Raw genomic sequence first — 23822 nt, forward strand, 5'->3', positions numbered from 1 at the left:
TGCCTCAAAGAGTGTCCGTCAGTCAGAAAGAGATTCAGCTAGCCTCAAAGAGTGTCCGTCAGTAAGGAAGAGATTCAGGTATTCTTGAAAATATCTATGGAAAACACCACCATGGAAGCCGCTAACACTGTTCATCTATGCTACTTGTATCAGATGCATCATCATTGAACGCAGAAAATGATTCATCTATGTATCATCTAAATAAATTGGAGATGGCATAGGATTGCAAGGGGTGATGCTCAGAGCTACAACTGGATAAGCTCCTGTATCCTCCTCATAGGTGCTGTATCACTTGCATCCGACCTTTGTGTTAGGTCTTTATTGCACCTAGCTTCACCAATATTATGACCCTTATGTTCTTCAAACAATAAGGTTTGAATTTTACCGACAGAGCATTATCTTTCAACACCACGTCGGACAGGTGTTTGAGAGCCAGAGGCGCGTGCGCCACCCATGGTTGCTCATTCAGTACTAACCCAGCCAGCAGTCCTAGGGCATTCTGGGAATTTTTTCCAAGATGGCTGCCTCTCACTGGTGGTCCTAAGAGTCCATTTCATACACAACCAACCTTGTACACATTTAGGATTGGTACCAAAAAATCAAAAAGAGTTTTCTCGGTTGGCGCAGTTTGCCGCCGACCGAGAATACTCGGCTGGCGCAGTTAAGTGGTTAATGTGGAACTCACTTCAACTCGTTCCATTGTTTGGCCCAGTTGTAAAGTGCATCTTTAATTGAATATTTCTTGAAGTTTTCTAGTATTCTACTAGCCCTTGTATTCTTATTAAGCCTCTCGTCTTCCTCACAGAGCACAACTTCCATACTTTCTACATTCATAGCTCTCTTATAAAGCCGTTTGAGAGCATAGATAACCCCCTGATCCATGGGCTGTATTAGAGATGTAGTGTTTGGTGGCAAAGCCATATGTGTTATTTTGCCATCAAGCAAAGTTAATTTAGCAATGGGGTGAGCTGGGGCATTATCAATCAACAGCATTGCCATTACATCAGCAGGACAAATGCCATGCTCATTGATCTGATGCTTTCTTACTTCTTTACAAAAGTGATTCTGGAACCAGTCTTCAAAAATAATTTGTGTGAACCAGGCATTTTTTGTGTTGTAGTAAACGACAGGTAGTCTGTTCATGCAGTTTTTCAATGCTCTGGGGTTGGCAGATTTCCCAACAATTGCGCACTTTATTCGGTGACTGCCATCTGCGTTACTGCACAATAATGCTGAAATTCTTTCCTTGCTTAGCTTGTGACCAGGAATACTCTCTTCAAGCCTAGAGACCAAAGTGTTTCTTTGAAGGCATTTCCAGTTAAAGCTTGTTTCATCTGCATTGTACACTTGAAACCAGCTTAGATTATTAGATACCATGTGCTGAGAAAGTTTGTTTAAATGCATTAATACTTCCAACATCTGCACTTAATGCTTCGCCACAAATTTTCTTGTTAATGATGCCATGCCTCTCTTTAAATTGACATACACATCCAGTGCTAGCCTTGAAATTGTTTATGTTTAACTTTTCAGCAAGTCTTTCAGCTGCATTTCTAATAGAATCAACTGAAACAGCAATTTATTTTGCACGATGCTGTGTGAACCATTTGTATACAGACGAGTCCAAACCTGTATATTTAGCAGACTTCAATGTTTTCCTGTTGCCTATTGCATGAGTTTGACTTTGAACAACAAATTTCCTAATATTATCCTTTTGCTTTTTTATATCACAAACTGTAGCTTTACTGATGGTGAATTCTTGGGCGAGACGGGTGACAGAATATCCACGCTCTGCTTTCTCTATGAAATCAACTTTCTGATCAATTGACAAATATTTTTTCTTTTGTTTTAAATCTTGAATATCACGAATGCTGCTCTGAGACATCTTGACAGATTATAAATGTTCAAACAATAAAAATTGTTCAAAATTACCTTTCACGCGCGAGCAACACGTTTTCACACTAAGAGGAAGGGAGACAAAGGTGCCAGCCACCTCACCAAGGCCTAACGTTCACACAACCTGTGCTTGTTTTACTGGCCTACTCAAAATTTAAGCTAAATAGACTTACAAATTGTTTAAAAATAATATTGTTGGATGTTATAACTAATAAAATATTGTTTGTTTTGAAGTTTTATTCATTTTATACAGTACAATACTGTATTAATACCTAATGTACTACTGTACATAGGCTGTTAGGGGGAGGGAGAGGGGGATCCAAGGAATCCCCCCCCCCCATGGCCCCAGGAGAGACACACTGTTACCCAGCCAGACAATGCCAAATCAGTTGTAGTACCCCCAACTGTCTTAAAAATTCAGTTTAAAGGAAATGTGTTCCAACTGCTTAAAATACTGTATATATCATAAATTTTCACTGTTATTATTGCTTCAATATGACATTTTTCTAATAAAAAGGCTATTTTCAGTGTAGATAATGCGATAATTAACATCATTAAATTGACTCGTGGCATCTGACGACGAGAGGAGAGGAGAGTGAGTGGCTGGTCTCTGGTGGTCAGGTGCAGGAGGGAGGATGGGGGGGGGGGGGGGGCTGGAGGGGAAGCATGAAGAAGCCAGTCACGTGTTGCCTCTACAGTCTCTACTGACACCACTATTACTCCAGCTTTCCCTGACAACTTCTACCACTGACAACCTGCCTCCCATAAGAATACGTAACTTACACCACCTGTCCCCTAACAATAAACCCTAACTACTGACACCACTTGCCCCATAACAACAACTTTCTCACCAATACCCCCCTGACACCATTTTTATCACCATTTCTCCCTAGAAACAATGGGTAAAAATAATAAAACCCACTATAACTGTTTACACTTAGGCGAATCATGATTGATGACAGCCAGCTCCAACGCTCGACCTTGGTGACCACTGGGACGAACATTCCTCGCTTAATCGAACATTTGTATGTTCCACTGAACATTTGGTACCGAATTCAATTTGTTTGGCTCTTCCGGGAATTCGATAGAGCAGGGTTCATTAGACTGAGGAAGCACTGAAATTGTAAAAAAAAAAAATCATATTTGTGGTATTAACCACAAATATGACCAGTGCCTGTGAATGCTGATAACACCCATCCTAAAGTATTACTGTACTTTAGTACCCTCTCATGTGTATGCTATATATTTAAAACTCTGAGCAGTAATGCCAATCCTGACTTTAAACACTTCCTAAAAGGTTGTAACAGAAACCATAGCCACCACACCAGTAACAAATACCTATTTGATATTCCAAGAGTGCGCCTTAACCCTCAAACTGCTAGGGGCCCAAATGGAATTAACACCCACAGGCGCAACAAAAAAAAAATAAAAAAAATTCTTTCGTCTTATAGAAGTGTTCATTTTTGTTCCCTGATCACGGAAAAAAAAAAAAAATCGTAGGTGGCATATTTTAGCCACAAAAGGGTAGGAAAGTCTGGCAAAAAAAAGAGGCGTTGGCAGAGCCTTCGCCAGACGAGGTCTACTCCGCCCGAACTGTCAGATGGCAGTTGCAATAAATATATTATTACCTAATTATTTCAATGTCTCTGATTGATTTTTCTTTTTGCAGTAATATTATTCCATACAGTGAATTAGGGTATATTTATATAATAAAATGTGAGAACCATTGCTGTACTCAAAATTATGGTGTGCATATTAGTGATTCAATTATTATGTTCATAAAACAATAAACAAATAGTTTTGCTGTTGTTACACTATATACACAGGTTATATATAAGTATCTGCATGTTCTGTTCACCATAACGAACCATTTTGTTGGTACTGTGAGTCAAAAAGCAACGAGGAGTGACCGCCACACACTCATTGCCACTCCCTCCCTCAACAACACCTCACTCACCCTCATTCTCCACCCACAACACTGTTTTTGCATTTATTCACTATACACAGACGTTATATATACGTATTTACATGTTTTGTTCACCATAACTGTACATCTAAGCTTGTATGGTGAGTAAAGGCACAATGACGTAGCTATTCACACAGTCCAGTATGTTTGTGAATAATTCAATTTCTCCCACCCTACCCATCAACATTGGTGTTCCTCAGGGCAGCATACTTGGCCCTCTCCTCTTTCTCATCTACATTAATGACCTTCCAAATGCCTCCCAACACCTCAAACCAATTCTATTTGCTGACGACACAACCTTCATTTACTCCAGTCCTAACCCCCTTGCTCTAAATGCCACAGTAAATACTGAGCTAGAGAAAGTCCATCTTTGGCTAACTGCCAACAAACTCACCCTTAACATTGACAAAACTTTCTATATTCTGTTTGGCAATAAATCCTCTAATCAAATAAATCTCAAAATAAACAATACCCAAATTTGTAACAAATTAGATGGCAAATTCCTTGGCGTTCTCATTAACCACAAGCTGAATTTCCAGGGACACATTCTAAATATATCAAAAAAAGTTTCAAAAACTGTTGGCATTCTTTCTAAGATCAGATATTATGTACCCCGCCCTGCCCTGGTGACTCTCTATTACTCCCTCATCTATCCATATCTCAACTATGGTATTTGTGCTTGTATTTGTGCTACTACCCAAAATCATTTACATCCTCTAATTACTCAACACAAAGCTGCTATTAGGACAATATCCAACTCTGGCCCCAGACATCACTTGGTACCCCTACTCAAATCTCTGAATATGTTTGATATTAGGTCACTGCACATTTTCTCATGTGTATTATACATATATAAAATGCTGAACTGTAATGCCAATCCTGACCTCAAAAGCTTCATAGAAGGTTGTAACAGAACCCATGAGCACCACACCAGAAATACAGTTTTGATATTCCAAGAGTACGACTTAATCAAACTAGAAATGCTCTACAAATCAAGGGTCCCAGAATGTGGAATGACCTTCCCAACCATGTTAAAGACTGTACCTCTCTCAACCAGTTTAACCCTTAACCCTTAAAGTGCGCATCACGTCATATGACGTGCTGGACGTTGTACCAGTAAACTGCGCATCACGTCATATGATGTGTTGGAGTACTACGCAAGATTTAAACAGCCCGCATCACCACACCTTCATCAGGGCTCTTGTAAACAGACCCCATTTAAAAAAAAAATCGTGGGCCAAACTCCCGGGTGTTATTGGCCTCAGTATTGAGTGAGCAACCAAGCCTGACGCACACAGCATGAGCTAACAGCACTGCTGTTGAGCTTGTGACCACAGCATCGCCTAAAAATGCCAAATTATATTTGTTCATGCTATTATGTAGCGATGATATTATTACAGAAGACCCCTAACTGTGATAAAACTGACCAGGGTTCTGATAATAGCAGGATTGTGGTGATATTTAGCACTGTGCGCCATGGAAGGAGGTGTAATGCTGTGGGAGGGAGGGTGGTGGCGATGTCTTTTGACTGTGTAGCCACCTTTTATTGACTGCACTCACCATACCAGCTTAGTGGTTCGCTACACAAATGTAGATACTTATATATAACGTGCGTATAGAGGGTATAAACAGCAAGAGAAGGTTTGGAGCCGCCATTTTGGTGAGAGCGGTGGCGTCGTCTGCACGACACCACCGTGCAGACGACGGTGTTGTTTACTGGTTACCACGATGGTCTTTGGGCACCATACCAGTTTATTTGTACAAGTATGATGAATAAAACAGGTAGATATTTATATATAATGTGTGTATATAGCGTAATAACACCACACAGTGTTGTTGGAGGAGAAATATTAGTGCGTCTGGCCTTGAGGGCGGCCGCCGATCAGCTGACTGTGTGAGTAGCCACATCTCTGTGCCTTTACTCACCATACAAGCTTAGATGTACAGTTATGGTGAACAAAACATGTAGATACTTATATATAACGTCTGTATATAAGATATATAGCGTAATAACACCACACAGTATTGTTGGAGGAGAAATATTAGTGCGTCTGACCTTGAGGGCGGCCGCCGATCAGCTGACTGTGTGAGTAGCCACATCTCTGTGCCTTTACTCACCATACAAGCTTAGATGTACAGTTATGGTGAACAAAACATGTAGATACTTATATATAACGTCTGTATATAGTGAATTATAGCAAAAACATTATTGTGGGAGGAGAATGAGGGTGAGTCAGATGACTGGAGGGAGGGCGGGAGTGGCTGGCTGGTACACGGCGGTCACTCCTCATTACTTTTTGACTCATAATAGCTACTTAGTGGTTCGTTATAGTGAACAAAACATGCAAATACTTATATATAACCTGTGCTTATAGTGTAATAACCGACAAAGTATTTGTTCACTGATTGATGAACATAATTGAATCAACAATATGCACACCATATTTTTGAGTACACCAACGATTCACTCATTTTATTATATAAATATATCAAACTACACACTATTGAATAATATTACAGCAAAAAAAGTATGAAAAATCAATCAGAGACATTGAAATAATTCGGTAATTATCTCTTTGTGGCAACTCTGGCCTGACAGCTTGCGAGCAACAGACCGCCTGGGACGCACGCTGAGTCAGCGCCTATAATTTGCCAGACTTCCCCGCCCTATAGCGGGCAATATGTGCCACTTACCATTTTTTTGTTATTTTTCCCGTGATCAGTGAACACAAATTAACAGGTTAGAAAGAAAAAATAATTTTTTTTTTTTTTTAAAATGACATGCGCCTGTGGGGATGGCAGGATATTAGACCCCGAGCATGTTAAGGGTTAAAGTGCGCATCACGTCATATGACGTGCTGGACGTTGTTCCAGTCAACTGTGCATCACGTCATATGATGTGTTGGAGAACTACGCAAGATTTAAACAGCCCGCGGATACACAGGGTTCACCACACCTTCATCAGGGCTCTTGTAAACAGACACCATTTTTTAAAAAAATCGTGGGCCAAACTCCCGGGTGTTATTGGCCTCAGTATTGAGTGAGCAACCAAGCCTGCCGCACGCAGCATGAGCTAACAGCACTGCTGTTCAGCTTGTGACGACAGCATCGCCTAAAAATGCCAAATTATACTTGTTCATGCTATTATGTAGCGATGATATTATTACAGAAGACCCCTGACTGTGATAAAACTGACCAGGGTTCTGATAATAGCAGGATTGTGGTGATATTTAGCGCTGTGCGCCATGGAGGGAGGAGTAATGCTGTGGGAGGGAGGGTGGTGGCGATGTCTTTTGACTGTGTTTGGCCACCTTTTATTGACTGCACTCAGCATACCAGCTTAGTGGTTCGCTATGGTGAACACAAATGTAGATACTTATATATAACGTGTGTATAGAGGGTATAAACAGCAAGAGAAGGTTTGGAGCTGCTATTTTGGTGAGGGCGGTGGCGTCGTCTGCATGACGCCACCGTGCAGACGACGGTGTTGTTTACTGGTTACCACGATGGTCTTTGGGCACCATACCAGTTTATTTGTACAAATATGGTGAATAAAACAGGTAGATATTTATATATAATGTGTGTATATAGCGTAATAACACCACACAGTATTGTTGGAGGAGAAATATTACTGCGTCTGGCCTTGAGGGCGGCCGCCACCAGCTGACTGTGTGAGTAGCTACGTCTCTTGCCTTTACTCACCATACAAGCTTGGATGTACAGTTATGGTGAACAAAACATGTAAATACTTATATATAACGTCTGTATATAGTGAATTATAGCAAAAACATTATTGTGGGAGGAGAATGTGGGTGAGTCAGATGACTGGAGGGAGGGCGGGAGTGGCTGGCTGGTAAACGGCGGTCACTCCTCGTTACTTTTTGACTCATAATAGCTACTTAGTCGTTCGTTATAGTGAACAAAACATGCAGATACTTATATATAACCTGTGCTTATAATGTAATAACCGACAAAGTATTTGTTCACTGATTGATGAACATAATTGAATCAACAATATGCACACCATATTTTTGAGTACAGCAATGATTCACTCATTTTATTATATAAATATATCAAACTACACACTATTGAATAATATTACAGCAAAAAAAGTATGAAAAATCAATCAGAGACATTGAAATAATTCGGTAATTATCTCTTTGTGGCAACTCCGGCCTGACAGCTTGCGAGCAACAGACCGCCTGGGACGCACGCTGAGTCAGCGCCTATAATTTGCCAGACTTCCCCGCCCTATAGCGGGCAATATATGCCACTTACGATTTTATTATTATTTTTCCCGTGATCAGTGAACACAAATTAACAGGTTAGGAAGAAAAAATAATTTTTTTTTTTTTCAAAATGACATGCGCCTGTGGGGATGACAGGATATTAACCCTTCAATTGTGCATCGCATCATATGATGCTTTGACCGACTTGCAGTAAATTGCGCATCGCATCATGTGATGCTTTGGAGTACTACGCAAGATTTAAACGGCCCGCGGATACACGGGGTTCACCACACCTTCAACAGGGCTCTTGTAAACAGACGCCATTTTTAAACAAATTCGTGGGCCAAACTCCCGGGTGTTATTGGCCTCAGTATTGAGTCAGCTACCAAGCCTGATGCACGCAGCATGAGCTCACAGCACTGCTGTTCAGCTTGTGACCACAGCATCGCCTAAAAATGCCATAATATACTTGTTCATGCTATTATGTAGCGATGATATTATTACAGAAGACCCCTGACTGTGATAAAACTGACCAGGGTTCTGATAATAGCAAGATTGTGGTGATATTTGGCACTGTGCGCCATGAAGGGAGGACTAATGCTGTGGGAGGGAGGATGGTGGTGTTGTCTTTTGAGTGTGTGTGGCCACCTTTTATTGACTGCACTCACCATACCAGCCTAGTGGTTCGCTATGGTGAACACAAATGTAAATACTTATATATAACGTGTGTATAGTGTGAGGTAACAGCGAGAGTAGGAGGTTGGGAGCCGCCATTTTGGTGAGGGTGGAACGTCGTCTGCAGGACTTATCATGTTGTTTACTGATGACCACGATGGTCTTTGGGCACCATACCAGTTTACTTGTACAAGTATCGTGAATAAAACAGGTAGATATTTATATATAAAGTGTGTATATAGCATAATAACACCACAAACAGTATTGTTGTAGGAGAAATATTAGTGCGTCTGGCCTTGAGGGCGGCCGCCACCAGCTGACTGTGTGAGTAGCTACGTCTCTTGCCTTTACTCACCATACAAGCTTGGATGTACAGTTATGGTGAACAAAACATGTAAATACTTATATATAACGTCTGTATATAAAAGCAAAAACAGTATGGTGGGTGGAGAATGTGGGTGAGTCAGATGACTAGAGGGAGGGCGGGAGTGACTGGCTGGTACACGGCGGTCACTCCTCGTTACTTTTTGACTCATAATAGGAACTTAGTGGTTTGTTATGGTGAGCAAAACATGCAGATACTTACATATAACCTGTGTATATAGTGTAATAACCGACAAAGTATTTGTTCACTGTTTGATGAACATAATTGAATCAACAATATGCACACCATATGGTACTCTGAGAGAGAACTCTATCAACATCAGAGGTCCGAGACTGTTCAACATGCTTCAACTACACATAAGGGGCATAACTGGCCGACCCCTCACAGTGTTCAAGAGAGAACTGGATAAGCACCTTCAAAGGATACCTGATCAACCAGGCTGTGACTCATACGTCAGGCTGCGAGCAGCCGCGTCCAACAGCCTGGTTGATCAGTCCGGCAACCAGGAGGCCTGGTGGACGACCGGGCCGCGGGGACGCTAAGCCCCGGAAGCACCTCAAGGTAACCTCAAGGTAAGGTAACCATATTTTTGAGTACAGCGATGATTCACTCATTTTATTATATAAATATATCACACTACACACTATTGAATAATATTACAGCCAAAAAAACTACGAAAAATCATTCAGAGACATTGAAATAATTAGGTAATTATCTCTTTGTGGAAACTCTGGCCTGACAGCTGGTGATCAACAGACCGCCTGGGACGCACGCTCAGTCAGCGCCTGATTTTTGACACACTTCCCCGCCCTATAGCGGGCAATATATGCCACTTACGATTTTTTTATTATTTTTCCCGTGATCAGAGAACACAAATTAACAGGTTAGGAAGAAAAAATATTTTTTTTTTTTTTTTTTTTTTTTGGTATGCGCCTGTGGGTGTCAAATGGTATATAGCTATGCGCTATTTAAGGGTTAAACCCCGAGCATGTTAAGGGTTAAGATAAAAACGAAGCTATACCTAATAAATTCTCTGTAACCTACCTTACCCCTCTATTGCCAACCCATGTCTGTTTTTTTTTTTTAAACGACGCTGTTTGTCGACCTAATTGTATTTGTGCTGCTTTTTCAGCCATGTTCCCCCCTTTTTATCTCTATTTTTATTTGTTCTCAACACATTTTATTCTTTATGCTCAATTAGTATTAAGCTTTAGTCATTTAAGTTTTTCATGCCCGAAACGCTTTGCATAATAGTGGCTTTACGCATTGTATGTACTAGCCCTATCTATAAATCCATCATTCTTTGTAAAATCTCTTGTATGTATGTACCTTACCTAAATAAACATTTATTATTATTATTATTATTATTATAGTCAGCTGGTGACAGCCGCCCTCAAGGCCAGACACACTAATATTTCTCCTCCAACAATATTGTTTGTGGTGTTATTACTCTACATACACACATTATATACAAGTATCTACCTGTTTTATTCACCATACCTGTACAAATAAGCTGGTATGGGTGCCCAAAGACCATAGTGGCCACCAGTAAACAACATGACAAGTCGTGCAGACGACGCATCTCCCTCACCAAAATGGCAGCTCCTAACCTACTCCTCTTGCTGTTATCTCACACTATACACACGTTATATATAAGTATTTACATTTGTGTTCACCATAGCGAACCACTAAGCTGGTATGGTGAGTGCAATCAATAAAAGGTGGCCACACACAGTCAGAAGACGATGCCACAACCCTCATTCCCACCGGTCCGTCTAATTACCACAAGCTACCACAAGCTACAGAAGCTTCACAAAGCTTCCTGGCAGTACGTTAGCAATGAATAAATATGATATATTTACTCATTATAATGTTGGTGCTGAATGTACAACACGAAAAAACATCATTTTATTCTGAAAAAGTATCTTTTAATAAAGAAATTAGACAAAAATATAGAGCTGGTGATGCCAAATCAAGTCAACGATCCAAGCGTACCTTACCTTGGGGTCCGTCTAATTACCACAAGCTACACAAGCTTCAGAAAGCTTCCTGACAATACGTTAGTAATGAATAAATATGATATATTAGGTTAGGCTGGCCTAACTTAACCTAACCTAACCTAACCTATCCTAACCTAACTTAACCTATCCTAACCTAACCTATCCTAACCTAACCTAACCTAACCAAACTTAACCAAACCAAACCTAACCTAACCAAGTAAGTAAGTAAGTAATTATCAAAAGAAGGCACCAAACCGGGAAGGCTATGTAGCACCATCAAGTACGCAAAATAATCAGAGGGCGCTAAATATCACCAAGGATGCCAATACGAGAACAAAAACGCATAAGGCGAACGATATCAAAAGTATCCGAGTCACCAAGAATTCTATCGAGGGACAGGTGACCGCGAGGGGCGGTCGGAAAGCAAGACACACGCTCGTCCTGGAAGTCAGGACATTCAAGAAGGACATGCACGACCGTAAGAGGGACGATGCAACTAGGACAATAAGGAGCAGGGCGGCGCTCCATCAAGTGACCATGGGTTAAGCGAGTATGGCCAATACGCAACCTCGCCAGAGCTGTTTCCCACCGCCGGTTACGGTGGAAGGAGGACGGCCACGAGGAAACACAACATTTAAGAGTACGTAGCTTGTTACCAGTAACAGACAACCAAGAAGCCTGCCAACGGGTAAGGACTGAGGAATGGATAACAGGGTAAAAGTCGGAATACGGAATGCCTTTGCGAGAGATGGGACAAGAGCGGACAGCTTCCTTGGCAGCAGCATCCGCACGCTCATTTAAAGACACACCAATATGGCTGGGAACCCAACAAAACTCAACCGACTTAAATTTACTGTGAACGAGAAACAGCCAATGCTGGATCTCGACAACTACTGGATGAACCGGATTAAAGGACCCGAGAGCCATGAGGGCACTACGAGAGTCAACAACCACAAAGGAAGACTGACAACGAGAAAGCAGGAGACGAAGAGCATAGAGAATAGCATAAAGTTCCGCTGTAAAGATGCTAGTCTCCGGAGGCAAGCGACACATATAAGTGCGATCAGGAAAAACAACAGAGTAGCCAACACCGTCCGCTGACTTAGACCCATCGGTGAAGACAGAAACGGAGCGGGAGTGAGAAGAAAAGTGCTCGAGGAAAAGGCGTTTGAGAACCGTAGGAGGGGTAAAAGCTTTAGTGATACGGGTCAAGGATGTACAAAACCGCGGAAGAGGGACCCTCCACGGGGGCAAAGAAGGAACAACACGAGGAGAAACATCAGAAATACGAACGGAAAGAGAATCCTGTAGGCGAGATAACCGGACAGAAAGAGGGAGGTGGTGAAGAGGAACAGGAACCGCAGGAGGGGTAAAAGTTAAAGCACGACAGAGGCGAGAGGAAGGATGTTGTAAGGACCCGCGCAAGATAGCGAAAGACAGTAGCGATCACGGCGGTCCTGGAGAGACAGGAAGCCAGTGTCAACATACAAGCTAAGGATGGGAGTCGAACGAAAGGCACCAGAACTGAGACGCAACCCAGTATGGTGCAAAGCATCAAGACGGCGAAGAGTAGAAGGAGAAGCAGACGAGTAAGCAGGGCAACCATAATCGAGCTTAGACAGGACGAGAGAGGAATGTAAAGCAAGGAGAGTGCGCCTATCTGCCCCCCAAGAAGTATGGGACAAGACCCGAAGGAGGGTAAGGGCCTTAGAGCACTCAACACGGAGGTAAGAGATATGGGGAGACCAAGACAAACGAGTGTCAAGAAATAACCCCAAAAGCTTCGCGGAATCTTTGTATTCAAGGGGATGACCATAAAGTGACAAAGAGGGACGAAGAACAACCCGTTTTCCGCGTAAAAGTCATGGCACAAGTCTTAGAAGTAGAGAACTTGAAGCCATGACCTGTGGCCCAAGACGACACGGCATCAATGGCAAGTTGAAGCCGGCGTTGAAGGAGAGGCGAATCATCACCCTGACAACAAAGGGTAAGATCATCGACATAGAGAGCGGAGAAGACACCAGAAGGAAGAGAGGAAAGAAGACCATTGAGGGCAACCAGAAAAAGAGTAGTGCTCAGAACACTACCCTGGGGCACACCTTCGTATTGCTGAAAAGAGGGAGAGAGAGCGGTACCAAGGCGCACCCGAAAGGAACGACGAGAGAGGAAGCTGCGGAGAAAGAGAGGGAGATGACCACGAAGGCCAAAAGAATGAAGTTGAGATAGGATATGATAACGCCAAGTGGTGTCATAAGCCTTTTCTTGGTCAAAAAGGACGGCAACAACAGAGGTCTTCGCAGCAAAAGCAGTACGAATATAGACCTCCAAGTTCACCAGGACATCTGTCGTGCTGCGGCACTTGCGGAAACGAAATTGAGAAGGGGAGAGGAGGTGATGGTGTTCCAGGAACCACATCAGACGAACGTTAACCATACGTTCAAAGAGTTTGCAGACACAACTTGTGAGAGCAATAGGGCGAAAGTCCTTAGGGGAAGTACCCAGAGACCCCGGTTTGCGAACAGGGAGGACAACGGCATCGAGCCAGTCCTCAGGGACTGACGACGACTCCCAGATCCGATTATACAGACTCAGTAAATACTGAGACGTGCTCGGAGGGAGATGGCGAAGCATCTCATAATGAACACCATCGGAGCCCGCCGCCGTAGAACCGCAGAGGGCCAGGGCAGAACGAAGTTCAGAGAGAGAGAAGGGATCATTATAGGGAAGCTGAAGATGAGTGCAGAAATCTAAAGGACGAGACTCAAGGACAGGTTTACGAAGAAGGAAAGATTGGGGAAGATGAAGACCAGAGCTAACAGAAGAAAAGTGGGAACCCAGTTCGGAAGCGACCTGCAACGGGTCCGCCACAAGAGTATCATGGAGGTGAAGGACCGGAGAAACATCGGGAACGAACTTACCCGCTATCTTGCGGATACGCTTCCAGATCTGGGCCAGAGGGGTTTCGGACGTAATTGTTGAGACATAAGATGCCCAACATTCACGTTTAGCCAGTACGGATGGCCCTACGGGCCACCGTACTCGCTTTCCGAAAGAAAAGAAAAGAATCGGTCGTCTGCCTACGGCGGTGCCTCTTCCAGGCTGCACGCTTACAGCGGACAGCCCGAGCACAGTCCGCATTCCACCAGGGAACGCACTTCCGTGGACCCCGAGAGGAAGAGCGAGGAATAGAGCGGAGGGCAGCGTTGAAGACAGTGTCATGAAAAAGGAGGAGAGCGCGAGAGAGGGGCAGAAGGGAGAGGTCAGAGAGAGTAGCACTGAGGGAAAATAGGGTCCAGTCCGCCTTAGCAAACTGCCACCTAGGGAAAGAGAGGGAAGGGCGAAAAGAGAAAAAGGAAACAAGGATGGGGAAATGATCACTTCCATGGAGGTCATCAAGAACCTGCCACGTGAAATCTAAGTAAAGAGAAGAAGAGCAGAGAGAAAGATCAAGACAAGAAAGGGTGCGAGTTCGAGAGTCCAAATGAGTGGGCTCACCAGAATTCAGAAGAGACAGGGAAGAAGAGAGGAGAAACGGCTCAAGGAGGCGACCCCGGGTATTCGTCAGAACGTCACCCCAAAGAGAATGACGACAATTGAAGTCACCCAGCAGGAGCACAGGCTCCGGCAAGGAGTCTAGGAGGTGTTTCAAATCAGGAAGAGAGAGCGGGACACTCGGGGGGTAGATAAATGGAACAAACTGTGTACCATTTCCCCACAAAGATACGAGCAGCAGAACAATGGAGAGGCGAAGGAAAAAGTAAAGGAACAAAGGGAACATCAGCCCGAATCAAGAGAGCAGAAGAATTAGAAGCCCCAGCAATGGCTGGGGGAGGGGAGAGAAAGGAATAGCCACGAAAACGACCAGGACGAGCACCAAGCATTGGCTCCTGGAGACAGACACAAAGGGGCGAAAACCGCGAAATCAGAAGTTGGAGTTCGAGGAAATTGGCGTAATAACCTCGAACGTTCCATTGAAGAATGGACAACGACGAGAAGAGAAAGGACAAAAACAGAGAACAAGGAAGAAACAAAGGCGAAAGAGCAACAGAGCACGTTAAAGAATATCAGGGTCGGGATCAGGGTCAGCAAAGTCAGGGTTAGGGGGCATGGGTAAACTGAGCAAAGACGGTGGGAAGGAAACGGGAGAACAGATCAGAGGTGGGCGGGCAGGGTCCGGAGGAGGAGGAGGAGGAGAAGAGGAGGAGACAACGGAGAGGAGCAGTCAAGGACAGCAGCAGGAAGAGGGGGAGTAGAAAGAGGGGAGCGCACCCCAGCAAGAGCAGCAACCGAAAGGGAAGCAGGGGCCAAAGAAACCTCCATAGCAGGAACAGGGGGCGCAAGCACTGAAACGGGAGGGGAAGGAGCAACAGAGCCAGAAGGAGGAGCTGAGGAAGAAAGCGAAGCCTTCTTACCCGCCGGGGAAGAGGAAGGAGAGGAGCCAGGCTTACGCTTCTGACTTAAAGAGACCGGTGTCCCAGCAACTACGTACCGGGCAACGGATTCCAGTGTCTCAACAGGAGAAGCCGAACGAGAGCACACACGACGGCCGTTAGGAGAGCGATGGACATCCGCCCGCACCGACAGGCGGTGGGGAGAGCCCATAGATGGAGGAAGAGGATGGGAAGGAGGATCGGAGGGGGACAAGGAAGAAGACACAGAAGACACGACAGACCGGGTAGAAGGAAGGGGAACCCCAGACAGAGGACCAGGAGGAGGATCCTTCGGGAGAGAACCCAAAGGGACAGAGGAGGGGGCAGTGGGCGCATCAGGGTCCAAGGCCCGGAAACGGTTGTGAGTCTGAGGAAGGCGGGAAGGACGAGGAGAGGAAGAGCGCAACACGCGAGCATAAGAGATATTAGCATAAGGCGGGAGCCAGCGAACCTGGCGCCTCGCCTCAGGAAAAGATAAACGCTCCCGGTGCTTCAAGTTGAGGACAGCTGCCTCAAGCTTGTAATGGACACACGCACGGGAGAAGGTAGGATGGGCCTCACCGCAGTTGAGGCAACGAGCCTGGGGAGAAGCGCACTCCGACTTAGAGTGACCTTCGCCACCACACAAAGGACAGAGAGAGACAGTCCCGGAGCAGCGGAGGGCACCATGCCCAAACCTCCAGCACTTGTTGCAGAGCCGAGGAGAAGGAATGTACTCCTGGACAGAGCACCTGGCACCAGCAAGAATGACAGAGGGTGGAAGGGTCCTACCATCAAAGGTAATCTTCACAACCCGGAGGGGTTGACGGCGACTACCACGAGGGGGACGAGTAAACGTGTCCACCTGGAGAATAGAATGGCCCTGGGCAGCGAGGATATGGCGAATATCGTCGTGGCAGTCGCGCAGGTCCCGAACACCGGTCGCAACATGGGGCGGGAGCAAAATAGTGCCAACACTGGCATTCAACTGAGCGTTCTTCGAGACCCGAACGGGGGTCTCGCCAAGGCAGGATAAGGCAGCCAAGCGGGAAGCAGCATCCTGAGAAGGAGCAGCAACGACACGTGTACCGAGACGAGTGGGGTTGAAAGTAATGGAGGCATCCACGGAATCAAAGAGATGTCGATGGAGGGAGAAATCGTCAGGAGGCGCAGAATCAAGAGGGAGGAGATCAAAATATTTGGCCCACGAAGCGGGACCAAACAAGGCTTGATAGGTAGCAGAACTGGAAGGAATCGAGCGAGGGCGGCCGTGACGAGGACGGCGGTGAGAACCCCCAGAGAGAGAGGGGTTAAAAGGTGCAGTAGTTACAACCAGAGAAGGAGCCGCGCCAGGGGACGAGGTAGTCACCACTGGGGGCTTGGGGCTCGACCCAACCACAGAGGGAGGGAGGGGAGCCAGAGGAAGGAGTCAGAGAGGCCAAAGGAGGAGCAAGGTCGGGGCCCAATGCAGCGGAGGCTACAGAGCCCGGTCTTCCAATACGGACCGACTCGGGGGCTTGGTCGCCCACCCCACGAGCCTGAGAAGGTAAACCAGAAGAAGCCGAAGCAGGGGTAATCATCTTGACGAAAGAAGAATTCACTTCACGAATGTGCCCCCACACCCACCATGGAGCCACAATTAGAGGCAGGACACCCAACAAGAAGCTATCGCCGATCTTGTCGGGGCCTCCTAGGGGTGCGTCGTGAGTATACGCCCCACAAACGCCACCTTAAGAAACCGACAGTCCGTCGAGATCGGGTTCAGTGACGAAGTGGGGACTGACAATAAAAGGTTCCCCTCGCTCTCGACGTCGGGTACTGCAGTTCTACGGGTGCAAGAGTATGCCTCCTCAAGCACCCGGGCGTCAAAATAGAAGAAGTCCAAGGGAAGAACCAGAACGAGCAAAAGGTCGGCAGGAAACGGCAAGCAGATAGGAGAAGAGGGGGGAGAAAAACGAAACAGAAGGAAAAGGAAAAGATGCCCAGCAGAATTGGAGAGGACGGCAGCAGGAGCACAAGGCTAGAAAAGGACAGAGGACTGTCCCAAGGAGCATCACACTCCGGCAGCCGCCCACTAAGCCCCCACACGGCGACAACGAGCTGAGCGGGGAGGGGGCTAACCTAACCAAACTTAACCAAACCAAACCTAACCTAACCGAACTTGGATCGTCGACTTGATTTGGCATCACCAGCTTTTTATTTTCGTCTAATTTCTTTATTAAAAGATAATTTTTTAGAATAAAATTATGTTTTTTCGTGTTGTACATTCAGCACCAACATTATAATGAGTAAATATATCATATTTATTCATTACTAACGTATTGCCAAGAAGCTTTCTGAAGCTTGTGTAGCTTGTGGTAATTAGACGGACTGTTACCTTGAGGTTACCTACCTTGAGGTGCTTCCGGGGCTTAGTGTCCCCGCGGTCCGGTCGTCGACCAGGCCTCCTGGTTGCTGGACTGATCAACCAGGCTGTTAGACGCGGCTGCTCGCAGCCTGACGTATGAGTCACAGCCTGGTTGATCAGGTATCCTTTGGAGGTGTTTATCCAGTTCTCTCTTGAACACTGTGAGGGGTCGGCCAGTTATGCCCCTTATATGTAGTGGAAGTGTGTTGAACAGTCTCGGACCTCTGATGTTGATAGAGTTCTCTCTCAGAGTACCTGTTGCACCTCTGCTTTTCAACGGGGGTATTCTGCACATCCTGCCATGTCTTATGGTCTCATGTGATGTTATTTCTGTGTGCAGGTTTGGGACCAGCCCCTCAATTATTTTCCACGTGTAAATTATTATGTATCTCTCCCACCTGCGCTCAAGGGAGTACAGATTAAGGCTCTTTAGTCGGTCCCAGTAATTTAGATGTTTTACTGAGTGGATTCTAGCAGTAAAGGATCTCTGCACGCTCTCCAGGTCAGCAATTTCTCCAGCTTTGAAAGGGCTGTCATTGTGCAGCAGTACTCCACTCTAGAGAGCACAAGCATTTTGAAAAGTATCATCGGTATAGCATCTCTAGTGTGAAAAGTTCTTGTTATCCAACCTGTCATTTTTCTTGCAGTTGTGACGGCTACTTTATTGTGTTCTTTAAGGTAAGGTCTTCCGACATGAGTACACCCAGATCCTTTACATTGCCTTTTCGTTATATGTTATGATTTGCCTGAGTTTTGTACATGGTTTCTGTTTTTATATTTTCAATTTTTCCGTAGCGCATGAGCTGGAACTTATCCTCGTTAAACACCATACTATTTTCTGTAGCCCATAGAAAGACCTGATCTACATCTGACTGGAGGTTTGCCGTGTCCTCTATGTTGCCAACTCTCATGAAAATCCAAGTGTCATCTGCAAAGGATGATACAGTGCTATAGGTTGTGTTCTTGTCTATGTCCGATATGAGGATGCGTCGGTTAGGTTAGGTTTGGTTTGGTTTTGTTAAGTTAGGTAAGGTTAGGTAAGGTTAGGTTAGGTTAGGTTAGGTTAGGTTAGGTTAGGTTAGGTCAGGTCAGGTCAGGTTAGGTCAGCCTAATCTAACATATCATATTTATTCATTACTAACGTATTGCCAGGAAGCTTTATGAAGCTTGTGTAGCTTGTGGTAGCTTGTGGTAATTAGACGGACCCATTCCCACAGCCTTACTCCTCCCTCCATGGAGCACAGCGCTAAAGATCACCACAATCCTGCTATTTTGAGAATCCTGGTCAGTTTTATCACAGTCAGGGGGGCTTCTATAATACTGTCATTGCTAAATAATAGCAGTATCATGTATATTATGGCATTTGTAGGCGATGCTGTGGTCAAAAGCTGAACAACGGTGCTGTGAGCTCGTGCTGCGTGCGCCAGCCTTGGTGGCTTGCTCATTATTGACGCTCTAACACCCAAGAATGTTGGCCTGGATTTTTTTCTAGGTGGCATCTGGCAACTATTGGTCGTGGCTGTACTATAGCTGCCCCTATCCCAGGCGGGGCATTTAAATTATAGCGCTAGACACGAAAGCATATATAAATGATGTGCGCGGTTTCAGTTTTGTCACTGATATATATATATATGATATGCGCAGTTTAAGGGTTAAGTAAGACGTAGTTGTGATTAATGTTATCAAAGGCTTTTCTTAGGTCAATGAAGAGTCCAATCGGAAACTCATTTTTGTCAAGGGCTGATTAAATTACATCAAGGAGACTAATGATTGCATCATTGGTGCTCTTTTGGGACCTGAACCCAAACTGGCAGGTGCTGCATATGTCGAATTTTACGAAGTAGGAATAGAGCTGTTTGCAGATTACTTTTTCAAATATTTTTGATAGAATGGGTAGGTTTGAAATTGGTCTATAGTTGTTTATGTCTGCCGGATTGCCTCCGTTTTGAACTGGCATTACTCTTACTTTTTTAAGGATATCAGGCAAGGTATGACACTATGGATTTGTTAAATAGTAGAGCTATGTATGGCGCAAGGACATGGGAGGCGTTCTTGTATACAATGGATGGAATTTCACTGATGTTCCCTGCCTTGGTTTTTATTGAGTGTATGATGGACACATCTGCAGGACTGACTGGTGAAAGGAGAAGAGAGTGTGGATAGCTGCCTGAGAGATATGTGTTAATATGTGTGGGATTTTTCTGGCAAGATTAGCACCAACCAATGAAAAGAAGCTAATAAATTCATTTGCCATTTCTAAATCAATTGACAGTGTATAGCCATCCTTATAAAGTTTTATTTGGTTATGTGAGTGTTGTTTAGTTACTAGTATACTAGAGATAGTTTTCCATGTGGTTTTCATGTTGCCTTTTGCTTCACTGAATCTATTCTCATAATATGAAAGTTTTGCCATTCTTATGATACTGGTATGCATTGATGAGTACCTTTTAACTACTTCCTTTGTAACTAGGCCAATCCTAAGTTTTTTCATATTCATGTTTCTTGTTGATTGATTTGAATATGCCACTTGTGTGCCATGGATTGTTTATTCTTTTGTCAGTTACTAGCTTGGTGAGGAGGGAACAATGAGTGTTGTAGAAGCTTAGAGTTTTGGAGAGGAAGAGGTTAGCTAATGAATTTATATCTGAGTATTATTGAATTCTGATTACGAGTTAATATTGTGAAGTGCATTTGTTGCCTATTGCTGATTCACTGAGTAACCTGAATATAAGTTTCTTGCTCTCTGGTGGTGTTAAGTCCATGTTTGCTATGAGAAAGGTAGGATAGTGGTCAGTTGTTCTGTCGTAGATTATACCAGATACAAGGGGAGCTGTTATGTTAGTCCATAAGTGATCCAAGGTAGTGGCTGATGTTTGAGTGACTCGGGTGGGTTTGGTAATTGTGGGGATTAGCATACAGGAGTTCATGCTGTTAAGGAAATAGTCAACTTGAGAGCAATTTTGTTGACCCAGGTCAATATTGAAGTCTTCTCCCAGAATGATGTGGTTTTTGTTGAGATTGTTGTTTATAATAAGATTCCTTAGGTTATCTGAGAATGAAGCTATGTTAGTATTGGGAATTCTATAGATGGTTCCAACTGTCAAGGAGGATTTAAGGGATTTAATTGTAAACTGAGCAAAAGTATATTCACAGTACTCATCTCTATCACTAATGACACTGTTGCTGATAAATGTATCTCGGTAATATACAGTACAACCTCGATTCAATGTACCCCGATTCAACGAATCTCCGGCTAGTTCCCACACTTTTCAGGCCAGATTTACTCACCCGGTTCGACGAACAATGGTTCACCGAAGCGGGAGATGTTTGGATTTGCTTACGATGTCCAGACAGAGTTCACAGACTGGTGGAAAACTTTCCCATTCTATCACAGATTACAATTAATAATTCTCTCATATGACAAGTTGGATCACACAAGTGGACTACACAAGTGGACCACACATGTGGACCACAAGTGGTCCACAAGCTTATGATTTTGGGACAGAGTTCACAGAATGGTGGAAAACTTTCTTATTCTATCACAGATTACAATAAATAGTGCCTTCCTTAGACAAGTTGGATCACAAAAGTGGGCCACACAACAAGTAAAGCATATTAACCAAACACCAGCCAGAGTGGTCCACACCAGTGAACGACTGAGTTTCCATGATTTTCGTTTGCTGATTTGTGACACACGTATCTTTGTACATTAATTTAAAGGCTGAAGCGTGATTACCTAGCTACATGTGGTAAAATCACCTTATAGATATTTTCTGTGATGAAACAAGATGAGTGAGGGTGGATAGATAAGAGAATACTGTACTGTAAACCTCACTTTTGTCTGTCGTCATAGTTCAGTGACCCATGACTTTGAAAGTTTCATATTAATAAATAATTTCTAAAACCATTGTTTTAATAGCTTTTTATTATCCTAATTAAACTAAACTAAATAAAACCAAAAATATACTGTAATATGATAGACATCTGCTTTTTGAGAAATTACTGCATGTTATTGGAACAACTCTAGCGTGAGTGAGTGGACGAGTCTAATCCTTGTACACACAGCACCATGCAAGTTTCGTTCGATTTCGTCGCTACAGTTCAGTGACTACGGCCTCGAAATAATAAAATTAATAAATCAGTTCTAAAGTAAGTTTTTTATATCTTTTATTATCCTCCATCTTATTATCCCTCCCTCTCTCCATCCATCCCTCCCTCCCTCCCTCCCTCCCTCCCTCTCTCCATCCATCCCTTCCTCCCTCCTCTCCCTTCCTCCCTCCCTCCCTCTCTCCATCCTTCCTTCCCTCCTTCCCTCCCTCCCTCCCTCCCTCCCTCCCTCCCTCCCTCCCTCCCTCCCTCCCTCCCTCCCTCCCTCCCTCCCTCCCTCCCTCCCTCTCTCCATCCCTCCCTCCCTCCCTTTCTCCCTCTCTCCATCCCTCCTCCTTCCCTCTCTCCCTCCCTCCCTCTCTCTTTCTCCCTGTCTCCATCCATCCCCCTTTCTCCCTCCATCCATCTAGAATTTAAGAAACAAATCAAGTTAAAAAAAAAGTTAAGGGAGGGTCAAGTGATTAGGGCTATCAGTAAGCTGGTCCCTTCACCACCACCGACACCCCTCCCCCCTCCCACCCTTCCTCTACAGCCCACACACACACTCTCTCGACTGCTTCACCTCAACTCAACACCCATACCTCCATCGCTCCCTCCCTCAAATCATCCATTCATCCCTCAATCCATCCATTCATTCATTCCTCCATCCTTCCATCAATCCATCTCCATCCTCTCCTTCCCAGCCTCTGCTTGCCTGCCTCTCTCCCAAGCTCTGCCTATCTGCCTCCCTCCCAAGCTTTGCCTGCCTGCCTCCCTCCCAAGCTCTGCCTGCCTGCCTCCCTTCCTCCCAAGCTCTGCCTGCCTGCCTGCCTCCTTCCCTGCCTGCCTCCCTCCCTGCCTGCCTCCCTCCCAAGCTCTGCCTGCCTGTCTCCCTCCGTGCCTGCCTCTCTCCATGCCTGCCATCCTCCCTCCCTCCCTGCCTCCCTGCTTCCCTCCCAAGCTCTGCCTGCCTGCTTCCCTCCCTCCCTCCCTGCCTACATCCCAGCCTCCCTTCCTGCCTGCTTCAGTCTCTGCCTCTTCCTGCTTGCCTGCCTACATTTCAGCCTCTCCATCCCTGCCTGTCAGCCCATCCACCCACCGGTCAGCCATCACGACACAATGAGTGCATTTGGAGCCGACATGGTGCACGGATGTTCCTTGATTGTGCAGATATGTCCAACAAAGTCACAGAATGAACACTCCAGTCTCTTGACAAATCAAAACAGTGTTAAAATTAAAGTTGCAATAATTTTAGTGTACAATAGTGTTCATAAACTGTATTGTAGTACTCAACATACAGCAGAACTACTCAAAACAGTGCTAACGGCATAATACTCTACAGTATGTATTTACCATACAGCATTCACAACTCCATGACACTTCAAGATGGACATAACTCTAACAATAAGGTAGTGCATGGAAATGCAAAGGGGTCACAATACAATACGACAAGCAATTACAGAAACAGTTAAATACTAAATCTGCTGTAAAAACAAAGTAATTATAGCAAAACACAGGAATAAAAGCAAATACACATACAATAGTAACAAATTAGAAGTAAAATAAGGATCCTGTAGAAAGCCAGGAAGGATACAGAAGTTAGGTACTTAACTCCTGCTAACTCCTCTGATGTTGATGAGGTAATCCTTTCCCTTAAAACTAAGTCAAGTGCCCTTGATGAGATACTATCTCTAATTTACAAAAAAGCCTCCAGATCTCTAGCTACTGCCATTGAATTGCTCTTCAACAAATCACTTGAACTCCAAACGTTC

General features: G+C 44.6%; 2 protein-coding genes across 2 annotated transcripts in view; both read right to left on the reverse strand.

The window, feature by feature from the left end:
• LOC123761587 (zinc finger protein 84-like) overlaps positions 1–23822 on the reverse strand; it is a 97188-nt gene that overhangs the window by 70363 nt on the left and 3003 nt on the right. The window lies entirely within an intron of this gene.
• LOC123761540 (tigger transposable element-derived protein 7-like) lies at positions 682–1419 on the reverse strand. Its single transcript, XM_045747556.2, has one exon. It carries the CDS (start codon positions 1417–1419, stop codon positions 682–684), a length of 738 nt encoding a protein of 245 aa, XP_045603512.2.

The sequence above is a fragment of the Procambarus clarkii genome, chromosome 24, assembly GCF_040958095.1.
Source record: "Procambarus clarkii isolate CNS0578487 chromosome 24, FALCON_Pclarkii_2.0, whole genome shotgun sequence".
Lineage (NCBI taxonomy): Eukaryota > Metazoa > Arthropoda > Malacostraca > Decapoda > Cambaridae > Procambarus > Procambarus clarkii.

Excerpts from the sequence above, each read along its gene's own strand:
- LOC123761540 (XM_045747556.2), bottom strand. The coding sequence starts at position 1,419 with ATGTTGGAAGTATTAATGCATTTAAACAAACTTTCTCAGCACATGGTA.